This window comes from Hirundo rustica, chromosome 19, assembly GCF_015227805.2.
Source record: "Hirundo rustica isolate bHirRus1 chromosome 19, bHirRus1.pri.v3, whole genome shotgun sequence".
In the NCBI taxonomy this organism is placed as follows: Eukaryota; Metazoa; Chordata; class Aves; order Passeriformes; family Hirundinidae; genus Hirundo; species Hirundo rustica.
The window spans coordinates 7,879,270-7,894,442 of record NC_053468.1 but is presented as its reverse complement, the minus strand read 5'-3'; the positions used below and the strand labels follow the sequence as shown (position 1 = coordinate 7,894,442).

Below are 15,173 nucleotides of genomic sequence, written 5' to 3'. Positions count from 1 at the left end.
TGTTTTCTGTTCCAAACAAGAGATGGGATGAAAACTCTCAAGTTCAGACCGTGCAGGTTTGAATGTGTCCATGAATTTAGGATTCAGAGGCAAGATATGAAATATGAATTGGCCATCCTTTTGCTCTGTACTTTCCTCCTTCAGAGGGAACATGAGACTCATGGTTGCAGCCATGTGTGTGGTTGTTAGAACATCCCCTTATTCCCTGGTGCTCCACTGTGTTCCTCACTCCCTTCTTGCCATTTTGAGGTTGTCCCAGTCTTCAATGAGAAAACAAACTCCAAAAAGGAGTCAGCAACTCTCAGAGTTAGTTCTTCCTTGACCTTTGCTGTAATTCCTAGATCTGGCTGGCAGCTTGAATCTATCTGGCAGTTTCAATTATAAGGGGACTTCTGTTCACCTTCCTTGCCTGTTGCCCCTCGTTTTGATGGAGGAGGCTACGAGGATGTGCTGGAATTGTGGCCCGTGCAGCAGAACAGTGTCCTTGGCCTGGAGCTGGGTGATCTGACAGCTGTGGAGGTACCACAACTGGTGCTGGAGCAGCAGAACTGATCTCTGTGTTCTCTCATGGTCTGTAGTGACTGACCCAGGATGAAAAGCATTCAGTGAGTATGTAGCACTTGTTATTTCTTTATTTTAATCATTATTCATGTCGTGGCCTTGTGTATTTGTCACACCCTTCTGTTTTTGTGGTGCTTATCAGCAAGGGCTGAACTGCATCTCTCTGAAATGCTTCTCAGGATGGAGTAACAAGGTTACAAGAATAATTTTTTATCAATAATGTAACAAAATACCTTTTTAATTGAGATGATGCCAATGGCAGATCCTGTTAGAGTGAAATTTTCTGATGAGGTCCGGTTCCTGACTCATTGCCGAGTTATTATGGCAGGATTTAGTGTCCTGAGTGTGAGATGCACTAAGGTTTGCATAATTATATTATTTTGCTACTTAGAACTCTGGATAGAGAAACTCGAGAGGAAAGTTTTAAAATTAAAATCTACTAGAACCAAGCAAGCAATTCTTCCAAAGTAAGAGACTGTTTGCAGTTCTTCATTGTCGTGCTTGCAGCCTCCGTGGCCTGACAGTGCCAGTGGTGCTGGTAAAAGCTGGTTTGAAGAGACCCCTCAGCAAACGCTCTTTGAATTTGCAATTCTATAAATTAAACTAGCAAATTTCCATATACATGTACACATGTGAAAATGTCACTGATCTTTTAGTCACAACTGGCATTTGTGTTCTGAGCCTGCCAAGGAATCTGGCCTGGAGAGGAGGTGTGCACAGCTGGAACTGGAGACCACCAAGTTGATTAGAGGGATGGAACACCTTTCCTATGAGGAAAGGCTGTAAGAATTTGGGTTGTTCAGCCTGGAAAAGAGAAGGCTTTGGGGTGACCTAATTGTGGCCTTCCAGTTCCTGAATGGAGCTGACAAGGAAGACTGAGAGAAAGCTTTTACAAGGGCCTGGAGTGACAGGAAAAGGGGAGATAGCTTCCCACTGACAGAGGGCAGGGTTAGGTGGGATATTGGCAAGAAACCCTTCCCTGTGAGGGTGCTGAGGCCCTGACACAGGTTGCCCAGAGCAGCTGTGGCTGCCCCATCCCTGCAAGTGTTCAAGGACAGGTTGGACAGGACTTAGAGCAACCTGGGATAGTGGAATTTGTCCCTGACCATGGCAGGGGATTGGAATGAAGTAAGCTTTAGGATCTCTTCCAACCCAAACTGTTCCATGAGTCTATAATTCTATGGCTGGAGTGGGGTTGTGCATTTACCAGGTGTGCACAGGTGGGGAGATGGAACAGGAGATGGGCCCTGGGTACAGGCAGGAGGGGAGAGCAGTGTCCTCCCTGGAGCCACGAGGAGGTCACTGCATGGAAGTGTCCCTTCAGTTCTCTCTGAGGGGTGTCCATACAGGGAAACTCAACAGGAGATGTGAGAGGAAGGACTGGTGTGGGTGCACAAGAGCTTGGGATGGCTGAGGCACAAGTTAATGAGACTGGGGAGCTCTGAACTGAAAGGGGAGGGCAGGAGGAGCCTGCAGCAGGCACAGGCCAGGAATTGCTGCAGATTCTTGGAGCTCCCAGAGTGGGTCTAGCAGTGAGACTTGGGGGTCTGCATGGCTGGCAGCCCTCCAGCTCTGGCTACACCAGCTGCAGCAGTGTGGCTGGATTCTCTGGGGCTTTGTCTGCTTCTTCCTTTGAGCAGACTGGAGCTATGATGGGTTTTTGAGAGCCAACTGAACTTCCAGCTGAATGGGCGTCTGTCTGAGGCTGAATCCAGTGCTTTGGGCTACATAAGGGCAGGACTCAGCCCAAAGGCCCTCAGGGCCTTCCAGGGTCAGATTAAATGAGCTGTGCAAACAAAAGGGAATGGCAGGAATGATAGCTTGGTGGGGGAAAAGGCTGTGGGCAGTTGACAGAGCCTGCATGATGCAAATACATCCATTAGAAATTCCAGTGGAAACGTAACAGAAAAAAACCCCCTCGAACCCTAGAGACGAGTCATCCACATCATTGGAACAGCTTCCCACCAAAGTCAGACCGCAGGAATGGGTTCTGGTCTCAAAGGAGGAAGATTTGGGCTGTGATAACTCCAAACCGGGAGGAAATCTCAAATGGTGGTTCAGCTTGGCCCCATCCCAGGACTGGGCATGTGTACCAGGAATTCCATCCCTCCTTTGTGAAGGATGCTGGGATATAGGGATGTGGACCAGGAGGGTGTTTGAAAAGGACACTGGGATGTGCACAAGGAAGAACGTTGGAGAAGGCTGTTGGGATGTGCACCAGGAGGGGATTTTGGGGAGGACACTGGAATGTGCACCAGGCGGGGTGCTTGGGAAGGCCTCTGGGGTGTGCATGGAGAGGGATGTTTGGGAAGGTTGGTGGGAATGTGCACCAGGACAGGTATTTGGGAAGGACATTGGGATGTGCACCAAGACGGGGGGGTTTGGGATGTGTGGAGCTGCCAGCTCTGGGCAGGAGGAGCTGCAGCAGGACCATGTCCTACAGAGATTTGTCCTGCCCCTGGCTGGTGTGTGGGGAGGGGAGGAGTATTTTATTCGCACCACAGGGTTTAAGTGGCTGTTATTAAATCGCTACTGGAGGTTGATTGTTGGATCAATATGTTTTAATTTTAGCCACGGGATTGGAGTAGCAGAGGAAGGCTCCCGGCAGCAAAGGGAAGCTCTGGGTTGCTTTGCCTCTCACCCCCTGCTGCTGTTTTCTTAATGCTCATTGTTCTCCCAAGGTGCAGCCCACATTCTCTGCAGTTAATGCCAATATTTCAATGCACGGCAGAGTAAAGCTGACCTGAGCATAATCCCACTTCATTGGATCAGTCAAGAAATAAGTGTCCGTGTGCCCTGTTCCTGCACTGAAATGATTGCTTTGGTTGATTGAATATCCCTCACTGCTTTCTTTTGAGCAGGTTTTTAAGTGAACCCTCGTGCCATGTGGGCTGGAGATGCTTCCCTTTCTCTCTCATCCATCAAAGTAATTTTCTAGAGTAACATAGAATATCAGAAAGGACTGATGGAATCAGGCTTCTCTATAATTTATTCACAAGTTCTTGTACTTAAAATCATCTGACTTTCACAACAGTTGGCAGGATTTCTACAATGCGTGGAAGTGGAACTTGTCTTGGAGGTGTGTGATTCCAGGTTGTTTCAAGCTTTCCAGATCTGAGAATGAGAGAATCAGCTTTTGGGAACGTGGGGAAGGTGGGTTTCCCATGACTTAACGTGACCTTAGAAAGCCAGAAAAGTCAGGCTGAGTATCAAGGTCTAATGCACAAATTTCTTCAGGCAGCGTAACAGATGACAGATGCTCATCTGTGAAAAACCTGAGAAATGTTTTTCAACTTGTTCCTTACATAAAGGCAGAGAATACAGATAATCCCTATCACGTGTTTTCATTTTTCTGTAGGAAATTTTCCCGTGCAGGGCATTGGCAGTGGCAGCTTGCGCCTGAGCGTGTAGTCAGGCTGCTGCTGGAGGCATGAGGAGGTGGAGAGAGCCTGTGATTCCTTTTAGGTGGTTGTTGTTTCTCTGGGGGGTTCCTGTCCCACTCTGCCACTCCCTGGGAGATCTTGTTCCCTCTGCTCATGTTCTGTGAGCGCCACAGTGCTCTTCATGCTCTGGACATAGGATCAGGAATGAGAGCCGAGACAAGCTGTAGACAAGGGAATGTCCACTTTTCCTACTGCTGCTGGAAATACTGAGTCCTTATAATGTCTGATTTTTTCCACCACAGATGTGTTCAAAAGGCTGAATTGCCTCTCCTTCTCCTTGGTCACCTCTCTTTTTCCTTTGTTTAATCTTCTCCTGTCCTATTTTGATTTTTTGGCCACAGAATATGGCTCTTCTCAATTTTCCACCCCCATCCAACGCCTTTCAGAGTGCCCTGCCTCAGCTTCTCCAAGTCATGGCACAGTTCCCCTTCCTTCCAACGCCATCTCCCTGTTTGCTGATAGGAACTTTCCCCAGAGTGGGGACAGGAGTCCTGTCCCTGGAAAGACCATGGGGCAGCATCTTTCCATCCCATGGGATTGCAGCCTGTGTTAGCTGTCCAAAAGCAAGTTTTAGTGGCTGTTGGCATGGAGACAAGCATTTGGAACAATCGCCACTGACATACCTGCTTCCCTTGAGTGGGGAGAGAGAACCTCCAGCTGGATCCACTTGTGACTATGGTCGTACAGACCCTTCTCTCTGCTGCTCCTGCCCTCCCTGGCATCTCCCTGTGGCCATTGAGTGGGATGAGGGCTGAGTCTCCCTTGCAGGGAGATGGTGTGGAGTGGCCCATCCAACTCATCCCCTCCTTGCCTCTGAGAGCCTGTCTCTCCTATGCCACAGGACTTGGCCTGTGTCCTTGGCATGGAGAACACCTTCCTGGCTCCCTCAGCACTGATGTGCTCTGTGACTCTGGTCTGTTCCTCTGTGAGCAGCTTTCCAGCCTTATCCTCGACAAATAGCTTTTGGCAGCTATCCAGGATCTCTGTTTTGTCCCTCCAAAGTGAATCATGTCCCTGAAGTAACAGCAGTGACTGAAAATGAATGAATGAGCAGCTTCAGGTGGTTTCTGATCCGCAGCCAAGCTGCCAGCTCAGGGCTGCACTCCGGGTTTCCATCATGTTCCCACTGACAGCCTCGCTCTGAGCCCGGCACTAGCTTTTCTCTGTGTTTCTGTTGAGGATTCATTCTGCACCCCCTTGTGTGTGTCTGAACTCTTCCATCGGCAGTTGTGGTTCTGTCTCTCCTGACAGAGGCAAGTCCTTGAGAATGACAGGATCGATCTTGGATCTGCTGCAGCTGCACCAGCCATCCTCTGCAGCCTCTGTTCAAAACACCTCTGTAATTCCTTATGTGTCCTTGGGTTTCTCTGCTGCATTTTGGGCTGCCTAACACCTGAAAATCCATCCATACACAAGAGTGCTGCAGGCACAGGCACTGTTCCAGCGAGCTGTGCGTCTGGCTCCCTGGATTTACAAGCCCTTGTTGCTTGTAGCACAAGTGAGGAACTGTGTGACCCTCTCCATGAACCCCTGCATGCCCAGGGCTCTTGGCAGACCGCTCACCCCACAACCATGTCTCAGCTCTTTGTGCCAGATCCTGCTCTGTCCCTCGTCTCAGCTCCTGCCACACAGCAGAACCCTGAAGTGGGTGGTGGCAGCCAGCACAGAGGGGACCTGCAGGCCTTCCTGGAGGTGGGAGGCTGTCTGGAAATGGAAAATGTTGTTGTGTAGCAGGCAGAGAAGTTTTCAAAGTGGGAATGTTGGCTTCCATAGCATTCCACAGTGCTCAGGGCTCAGAAGAGGAGGAAAATGTATATTCATCAGCATCTTAATGAGAGCTGGCTAAAAAGGTCCTTCACGTGGAGATGGGGTGGTCATGCTCAAGGTCTGGGATGGAGGAGGGTGTGGACCTCTCCTGCTCTGGTAGCCTGGTGTTGATACCAGAGATCTGCCCAGCGTGCTGAGCTGTGGCAGTGTGGAGAGAGCCAACTGTGGGGCCACAGCAGTGGCACAAGGGGACAGGCAGGATGAGCTGTCAGCCTTAGCTCCGGTATGGGGAGGTGCTCCAGTTTGGCAATAGCCAAAAACACAGCTGGGCTCATCCCCAGTCTCAGATGAGGCAGCCAGAGCATGGTGTCCTGGCTCTGTGGAGTGACAAGGACAGAGAGCTGTGCCCAGAATCTTCATCCTTCTCACCTGCCTTGAGGAAGACTGAACATGGAGAGCATGTGACACAAGGAGAGTGCAGGACACATGGAACCATCTTGGGAACAACCTCTTCCCTCAACAGGGTGCTGAGAGGTATTAGGAGAGATGAAACCTCGTGGTGGGCACTGGAGGGCTGCTCTGACACTAGACAAGGTCTTTCCCTTGCAGTGTGATCGTGGCTTTCATGGGTGAGACCATCCCTGGCACTGGACTGATTCACAGCAACAAGGTCTATGTCCCCCTTCATTGGGGTGGAGTGAGCCCCTGCCCTAACGAGCTGCATAAATAAGTGCAGCACCAACAGAAGAAATGTTGTACCATCACCTGAGCTGTGACTGTCACCTGAACTGTGCCTAGCACCTGAGCTGTGCCCAGCACCTAAACTGTGCCCAATCCTTAAGTTCCACTAATGAGACCTGTTGGCACAATGGGATCCTGTTCCTGAACTCCCAGCTGAGGTGCCCACGGGTGTCCCTTTACATCAGAGCTCTGTAAAGGCACCTGGATGGTGGTGGCCAAAAAACCTGTTCCAGTTCCACTTCTTGGCATGCAAGGAGCTGGTTTTCAAGCTCATACATGTATGTGCTGGGAGCAGGAGTTTCAAATCTCTTTTACCCTGATGGTCCCAGGTCTCCAGGAAAGCCCAAGGACAGCAACATGCAGAAGGATCCAGGTTTTTGTGAGGCAGTGAAGCAGCTGCCTGGGAAGAGGGAGAGGCACCTTCTGGAGGCGTTGGGCTTGGGTGGGCATGAGAAACCACCAGCAGCCTGTGGCAGGGGTATGGCAGCATGTGCTATGCCAAGAGTCATCCATGAGGATCCCCAGGGTGGTTAGAGAAGGTGCTGAGGCTGAGGAAGTGCTTGAGCACTGAGGTGCTGGCACCAGGCAGGACTTTGGGCAATCTGCACCCACTGCTGCAGTTTCTCCTGGATAAGAGGGTGGGTTGTGTGTGCAAGCATGGCCGTGGGGATGGAATTTGCACCGCTCTTGAGGGGAGCTGGTGGCAGAGGAGACAAGTCCTTGATGTGTCTGGCCTCCACAGCCAGGAGAAGGTGGGCTCCCAGCCTGGGCAGTGGGAAGAGCTCATGGGGGTGACAGCAGAGGAGGTGATGTCTCTTTTGGAAGTCCACAGTACTCCTGTCACATGAATGAATTCAGCCAGTCCCTGGTGCTGGGAACTATCCCACTGTTGGGATGTGCAGTAAAGCTTCTCTGCCCACCTGGAAGGGAACATGGGGAGACATCGGTGGGAAAGGGAGCCCAAACAGTGCCTGGCTAGATCCTTTCCAGGACCAACCCACCCCACACAAGTCCCATCCACACAAGCCTGGGGAAGCACAGAAGCACAAGAGTAGATAAGGACCCAAATGAGGGACTCAGAGGAAGAGGCACCCTGTCCAGGTAGAGCCTCAGCCCAGGGCCCTGATGTCAAAGCACCATTGGAGAGAGAGGGGGGCTATAGCTGTCTGGAAGAATGAAATACGTTTAGGATGTGGAGGACTGCACAGAGTTTATTATGGGAATGTTTTAGAGAGAAAGCAAAGATGGGAAAAAGGAATGTATACAGGTAATTTGGTGAAGAACATGCATGGGATAATATAGGAGTGTTGGGGCGGCCCTGGTGTAATCCAGCGGGGCTGTCCCAGGGGGATGAGCTCTCCTGGAGAAGAGGGAAGGGAGCCCGGACCCCGCTCCGCCCTGGGAGTATCGGATGTACCGGGAATACCGGGGATACCAGATGTACTGGGAGTACCGGGGGTACCGGACGTACCGGGGGTACCGGAGATACCGGGTGCACCGGGTGTACCGGGGGTACCGAGGACACCGGGGATACCAGATGTACTGGGAGTACCGGGGGTACCGGACGCACCGGGGGTACCGGAGATACCGGGTGCACCGGGTGTACCGGGGGTACCGAGGACACCGGGGATACCAGATGTACTGGGAGTACCGGGGGTACCGGACGTACCGGGGGTACCGGACGTACCGGGGGTACCGGAGAGCGACTCCGCAGGTTCTGGCTGGAGCCGCCAGGGGGCGCCGCGCCCCAGAGCCACGCTCGGAGCCCCGGGCGGGTTCACCTTTGTGGGGAGGGGCAGTGCGGGGGGACCGGGGCAGTGCGGGGGGATCGGGGCAGTGCGGGGGGACCGGGGCAGTGCGGGGGGACCGGGGTGAACGGGGCAGTGCGGGGGAACCGGGGCAGTGCGGGGAGACCGGGGCAGTGCGGGGGAACCGGGGCAGTGCGGGGGGATCGGGGTGAACGGGGCAGTGCGGGGGGATCGGGGCAGTGCGGGGGGACCGGGGCAGTGCGGGGGGATCGGGGTGAACGGAGCTGTGCGGGGGGATCGGGGCAGTGCGGGATAAACGGGGCACTGAGGGGGGAGCGGGGTAAACGGGGCACTGCGGAGTGAGTGGGGCAGTGCGGGGTTAGCAGGCGTGTTTGGGGCAAGCGGGGCTGTGCGGGACAGTGCGGGGCGAGGGTGGCCGTGCATGGTATGTGGGACAGCGCGCAGTGAGCGGGGCTGTGAGAGGTGAGCGGGGTGGTGTGTGGGGTGTGAGTGGGACCGTGCACAGGGTGAGCGTCGTTGGGTTTGGCCGTAGCACCCGCGGGGTACCCCAACACTGGGCACCGCAGGGATGCTGGACGCGTGTCGGACTGTGGGAATCGCGACCCGCGGCCCTGCGGCTGGATCCAATGCCCCAGGACCTGCAGGAACCTGCAGGCCCCGGCTGTGGGAGGTCCCGCTCCATTTTATCCCTGGCAGCGGGGAGGGAGAGGGGTGTCTCCCCGACACTGCCGGTTTCCCTGAAAGCGGCAAAAGGGCAGCATCTGTCTGAGCCCTGCCGGCACTTCTCTGCTCCCCGCAAGCCTCGGTTTGGGGTCCTCAGGCCATGGGGAGATCCCCTCCAACATGCCCTCCTTGTCCCCAGGCTGGGGGTCAGAGCCAGCCCGTCTGGTTTGTGCCCCCAAACCTCGCTGTCCGCTGGACCCCCATCACCACTGCCACCGCCACAGGACATCCAGGGGTGACCCTGCTCTTGGGCCTGCCCTGCTGTGCATCCCTCCAGACCCTTAAGAGCACGGTGATGCGATGTCCCACAGGTACGACCTCCCCAGGTGTGACCCCTCCCGATGTTATTCCCAGATGTAACTTCGTCCTGTGGCCTCCATAAGCGTGACTCCCCTCCGATGTGATCCCCCCGAGTGTGAGGTCCCCCGGGTGTCACACGCAGCTGTGACACCTCATTTTCCCCTCGGCGCGACCCCCAATCCCCCCCCCCCCACCGGTGACATCCCCTTGTAGCTGTGACCTTCCTCGCCGTCCTCCCTCCCTCCCCGGGGCCTCCCCGCGGATGTGAGACCCCAGGAGCGGCCTCCCCGCCGCTCGACCCCGCGGTGCGTGTCCCCCTGCCCGTCGCCCCACGATGGTCGGCGCCCGCCGCGTCCCCCCGCCCCTCTGCGCAGCGCTGCGCGCATGCGCGGCGCGCGCCCCTCCCCGCGCTCTGGCCGTTCCCAGCGGCAGCGGCAGCGGGGCGAGGATGAAGGACCGGACCGGGGAGCTGCGCGCTGTGAGTGCGGGGCGCCGCCGGGGGACGCGGGGGGGATGCGGCGGATGCGGGCAGCCTTCTGCCCTCATCGGCGACCGCCCGAAGCCGTCTCGGCCCCCCTCCCTGGGCAGGGGCCGCCCTGCCCTGAGCGGCGGCGGCGAGGGGGTTGGGCGGGGGCTGGGAGCAGGGGGTGATCCCCCCCGGACGTCGCCGGGATGTCGGGGTAGGAGCGGGGGGGGGGGTTCCCCCGGGCTGCGCCCCCCGCACCGCTGCGGACCGCTGCGGTTCTCCCCGGCGCCGGGCGGTGCGAGCGGCGATCTGCGCGGTACCGGGGGGCCGCGGCGGCTGAGCAGCGTCTCCGCACGAATACGGACGGGTTATTTGTAGCGGTGCGGGCGGGGGCTGCCCGCGGGGTCGTGCCGTGCTCACCCGGGACCGCGCCGCGCCCGCCCCGCTCCGCTCCCGTTTTGCGTGTTCATCCTCCGGCGCAGCCGCTGCGGCGGGGCCGAGCAGCGCCTGCGGCCGCTGCACCGCGGCGACCCCGGTACGGTGACCCGGCTTGTCCGGGAGCCGACGGGCTTCGTGTGCGGCCCTAGCCGGTCCTGGGCCCCTCGGAGGCCCCGAGCCCCCCGCGGTCCCGGAGCGCGGGCGGTGGGAGGCGGCGGCGGCTGCGCGCATGGAGCATCGGTGCGAGGAGGCTCCGGTGCCCCTCGCCGCCCGTGCCCTGGCCCCCTCTTGCACCTTCGGGGCCGCCATGGTGCTGCTGCCCACGCCCGGGGCCGAGCTCTGGGGACGGCGGCAGTGGCCGGAGGGGCAGAGCCCGAAATCCCGGGGTGCTGCTCCAGCCCCCACCCCGTACCACCCCCTGGTCCTCCCTCTGGTGCTTTTTGTTGTTAGGCTGGTTTTTTTTTGTGGATTTTATTTTTTTTTTAATTACTTCACGGTTGGCGCTGCAGAGCCGCCTGGGATTTCCAGGGGGGGTCTGTCCCGTGGGGAGGACCCTGCCATAGGGCGAGGGGCAGTGGGGACAGTGTGGGTGTCCAGTCTGGTCGGGCATCAGAGCTCCCACCAGCATCACTTGGCTGGGAGTTTGGTCTGGTCTGAAAAACCCCGGGAGGATGGAGCTGGGGTGATGCCAGCAAGGGGCTGAGGGGGTGGCAAGGGGCAGTGGGGGATGGTGGGGTGGCTGTCAGGGTGATTGGGCAGCTCTGAATGCCCAGGGCTGACTGCAGATGCCCAGGGATGGCTGTGGATTCTGGGAGAGGAAGAGGCTCCCCCAAGAGCTGCCTCCCCCCTCTGCCTGGAAAGCACCCAAACATGGGGCTCTGTCTCCACCACCAGCACAGGCTGTGAAATGGGATTGGAAAACAGGCTTTTTAATAATAATAGTAAAAAGAAGCCTCATGAATGTCCTTTTGGCAGCCAGCGCTGGCTGAGAAGTGATGCCATGGAGTATTTTAAAATTTCTCTGTTCCTTTAAATACGCCTTAAGAAAAATAAAATGTGTTTTCGCCTGACTCCCGCTGCTGCTCCTTATTCATCAGCCTCATGCTGAGGGTGCAGCATTCTTCCCGGGGACTCCTGGGGATGGAGGAATGCTTTTGAGCATCCAGTTGCCCCGAATATGAGTGGGTGCCCCCTGGCAGGACTGCAGTGAGTGAGGCAGCGTGGATTTACACTCCTGGTGGTGGCAGACACCAGGGAGGAGCGAGATGCTGCAGTGGACACAGAATCAGGAACGTTTGAAATTGTTTCCTCTCTGCTGCCTCGTTGATAGCCTGGGTTGGTTTTTCCAATGTTAATAATGTGTCTAAATTCTTCCAGGGATGATAAAAAAGAAGGATTAATTAAAAAAGAGCTGGCATTGTTGGAGCAGAGGAGGGGATGCAGGGCGGTCACTGCTCTACAGAACAGGAGCTCCATATCTTAATGGGATTTTTTAAAATGGTACTTGAAATTCAAAATGCTAATCCCAGCTCTTTTCTGAATCTCAGCTCTGGTTTGGATCAGACTTGCTGGAGCTTATTCAGTGCCCTTATGGGAGTAGTGCCCCAAGTCTGCTCTGAACCAGGGACAGGAAATTTAACTTACAGATGAAAAAAAACCCCATGTTCTCTTGTGGAGGAGAACAGCTGAGGATGGGCCGTGCAGGATGCCTTGGATGAGGCTGAGCAGAGCTTTGTTTCCAGCTGCTTCTGTGCAGGTGTCCCAGCTGTGGCTATGAGTGGTGTTTCCTGCCCATCTGGAGTGGGTCTGGAGCTGGTCCCAGTCCCCAACACCCCCAGAAGCAACCCTGATGAGGTGATGTGTACGTAGGATTGTGAGAGCCCTGTGGTGCTGCATCCTGCCATAGAGCTGACATCTCTATGTTTGAGTGAGACATTGGGATTTCCAGAATGAGACATAGGCCCAAATGGTACAATAATTATGAATGGTGTTTTGAGAGTGGAAGTGAGGGAGGTATGCCACTGTTGTAGGATCACAGAGTGGTTTAGGTTGGAAGGAACCATCCAGTTCCAACCCCCCAGCCACTGGCAGGGCCCATTTTTTTGGGGTGCGCTTTCCTCCTGTGCCCATTCACTTCCAGCAGCTGTTTGTGTGTGCATTTCTGCAGTGATGTTTGCGTGTTTGTGCCATGCCACTGCCCTCCCCAGCTGGCTGAATCCCCACTCCTCACAGCCAAGTCCCTGCTCTGGGTGCTGTCTCCTGCCAGTTAAAAATAAAGGGAGAGAGGAAGCAAGGTGGGCTCCAGGTCCGGCTCTGTGGATCCACGCTGTCCCCTCCTGTGGCAGTGAAATCTGCAGCAGGGCCCCAGGACTCACAGCCTGACCTCACTCCATCCCTTCCTCTTAATTCCATACTGTTCCTTCTGAGGCTTTCGCTCCTGGGGGCACAAATGTGAAGTCGACCACAGTTGCTGTTTGCAGAGGTCGTGTCTTGTGTGTGTCTCCATCTTTCCCAGAACCCCCCCGGCTGCAGAAGTCCCTGCAGACCTTGCAGATGAATATATTTACTTGTGTAGATGCCATCTCCCTTTCCTGTTTTTTAACCCTCTTCGTTGCCATAAGTGCTTTCGGGCTCTTCTGTTCAGCCAAAAGGGTCACGTAAATAATTCAGCTGTCCTCTGTCCCTCCCCGTCGGGAGTGGGGCTGTCACGTGTGGGGTGGCAGCCGGTGGCTGTGGCGCAGCCGCCCGCTCTGCCTGAGCTTGACGGGTTTGAGCATCACTGAAATGCTGGTTTTTTTCAGGGTGGGGAGGAGCAGAGCCGCCGTGGCAGGTCAGACATCATGGCTGCCCTTAGAGCATTGCTTTGTCTGCTCCCTTGGGGTCCTGGAGCAGGAGGGGTGAGATGCTGGTGAATGCTCACTCCTGGGGTCGGCAGCTGGGCAAGGGAGAAGGTGACAGGAGTGATGTAGGTGAGCCCCATATGCTCCTGTGTGAGCTGTTCTTGTGCTCCCCAGCAGCTGAGGGGTCCTGGGTGTCCCTGTGTCGCAGGGACGTTGTTCACAGCAGTGGGTGCACGCCGCGGTAGGGCAAGCCAAAAACGGGGAGAACCCTTTTCTGTGCTTTGAACATGTCTGCAGGCAAAGCCCAGACTCTAGGTCAGCTCTGGGTCATGTCCCCAGCCTGGGAGGGGCCTGGTGGGGTCATGGGTTTGAGGGACAGACAGACCCCAGAGGGGACACTGAGCCCCAGGCTCCCTTGGTGTGTGTTGGGGACCTTCAGCTCTGGTGCATGGGGCTTTGGTGGTCCCGCTGAAGTCAACTTGAGTATGGGAATACTCTCGACCCACTGAGACCTGGCTTCGATCTGTGGGCACCACAGGGTGAGAATAAGAGCAGCCAGATACATCAGCTGTGCACTGGGTGTCTGAGAGGCTGGAGCCAAGAGGGTCCAGCCTCATCTCTGTTGTTTTAATCGAAGTGTCTTTGTGTGTGAGCTGCTCGGAAGCTGTACAAATGTTTGTTTTGCCATGTATCTTCCCGTTAACAAGATTTCTCAGGAAATATGCAAAATTATCACTACAGGCAGAACATGTACAGTAAGGCTCATTAAGCTAAGTACTGTGATAAATTGCTTCTTCCAGAAAATTATGTATATTAGCAAAACGGAGGAGAGTGAGCCCGGATGGAAGACCAGGAGGACAGAGTGTGTGGTATTGTCCTGGCTCCGGGTGACCTGAGCACACCTGCCTCAGGGGAGTGTCCTCGCACCATGGTGTCCTCAGGATGATGCTGGAGGAGATGCGTGGGGAGGGGAGGGCAAGCAGAGGACAGCATGGGAAATGGAGATGTGGAGCAATGCTGTGTCAGGACCAGACCAGGCACAAAGCCAAAGAGGGTGTCTTTGCTTAGGAAAAATACGAAACGAGGCGACTGTGGAAGCACAAGGAGTAGAAAGTTTTACTGAACTGAGAGAAGGGGGGAGGGCAGGGGCGATGTGTCACAGGCTGCTTGCACCTCTGCCTGTGTCCCTGCCTGCAGTGGCCAGAACCAGGGCTGGTGTTGGAAATGCGGGCACTGCTTGTGCCCCCCAAATCAGGGAGCAGACTTATGGTTGTGAACAGGGGGCAGGCTGTGGCATGTGGTGTGTCATGGGCTCACAGAGTGGTTTGGGTTGAAAAGGACCTTCAAAGAGCATCTGGTTCCAACGCCCCTGCCATGGGCAGGAGCACCTTTGACTAGAGCAGATGCCCTGAGCCCTCTCTGGCCTGGCCCAGGGATGGGGCTGACACAGACTGACTTCTGGGTGCTCAGGTCCCACATGAGAGATGTTCTGAAACATCTTTTAACCTTTTTCAGTGATACTCTGAGTATTTTCTGTAGTGATGCAGTTGCTCCCCCCTGGCAGGAGAGTCTCCTGCTCCGTCACCTTTTGCAGGAGTGATGGAAGTAGTGAGAGGAGCCAGGACATCTGCTGGCAAAAAGCACTTCTTGGGGACATCCAGAGGAGAACAGGAAGTCCTTCTGCTCCAGCAGCCCTGGAGAGCTCAGGGTTGAGAGAAGTTTCCCCTCAGCTGCCAAGGAACCTTCAAAGAACCATATCATCCACCCTGTTGGCATGAGTTGGGACATCTTCCCCTAGACCAGCTCCTGACCAGTTGCAGAATTCCAAATCTGCCCAAATAGTGTTCATTTGCTCCTAGGCCAGTATATTCTCCTGTAGAAAGAGTATGCTGGCCTTTCCTCCCTGCTGCCTCCTCCTCAGGCACGCACAGGCCCCTCAGGATACACCCCATTGCAGGGGACAGACCTGGCTGTGCAGCATCAAAATCTGCTGCAGGGTGGGACTGAACCTTCTGGTAGCAGTGCTAGTGAATACTTGCAGACACAGGTTTCTTTTCATGGGAAATAATTAAAAATTAAGTCTTCTGCTCACTGTCCTGTGAGTTTTCAGGAGAGCGCTGCCACT

General features: G+C 55.4%; 1 protein-coding gene across 2 annotated transcripts in view; it reads left to right on the top strand.

Annotated features, from left to right (window-relative positions):
* The first annotated feature begins 9,697 nt into the window (after positions 1-9,697).
* STX1A (syntaxin 1A) overlaps positions 9,698-15,173 on the top strand; it is a 69,815-nt gene continuing 64,339 nt past the window's right edge. Inside the window, exon 1 of one of the 2 annotated variants that reach the window (XR_005703578.2) lies at positions 9,698-9,782. Coding sequence is in view for 1 of the 2 variants with exons in the window: in XM_040082200.2 (XP_039938134.1) it covers positions 9,753-9,782 (30 nt within the window). In the remaining variant the exon portion in view is untranslated. The remainder of the gene's footprint in view (positions 9,783-15,173) is intronic. The other variant, XM_040082200.2, reaches the window with a different exon arrangement.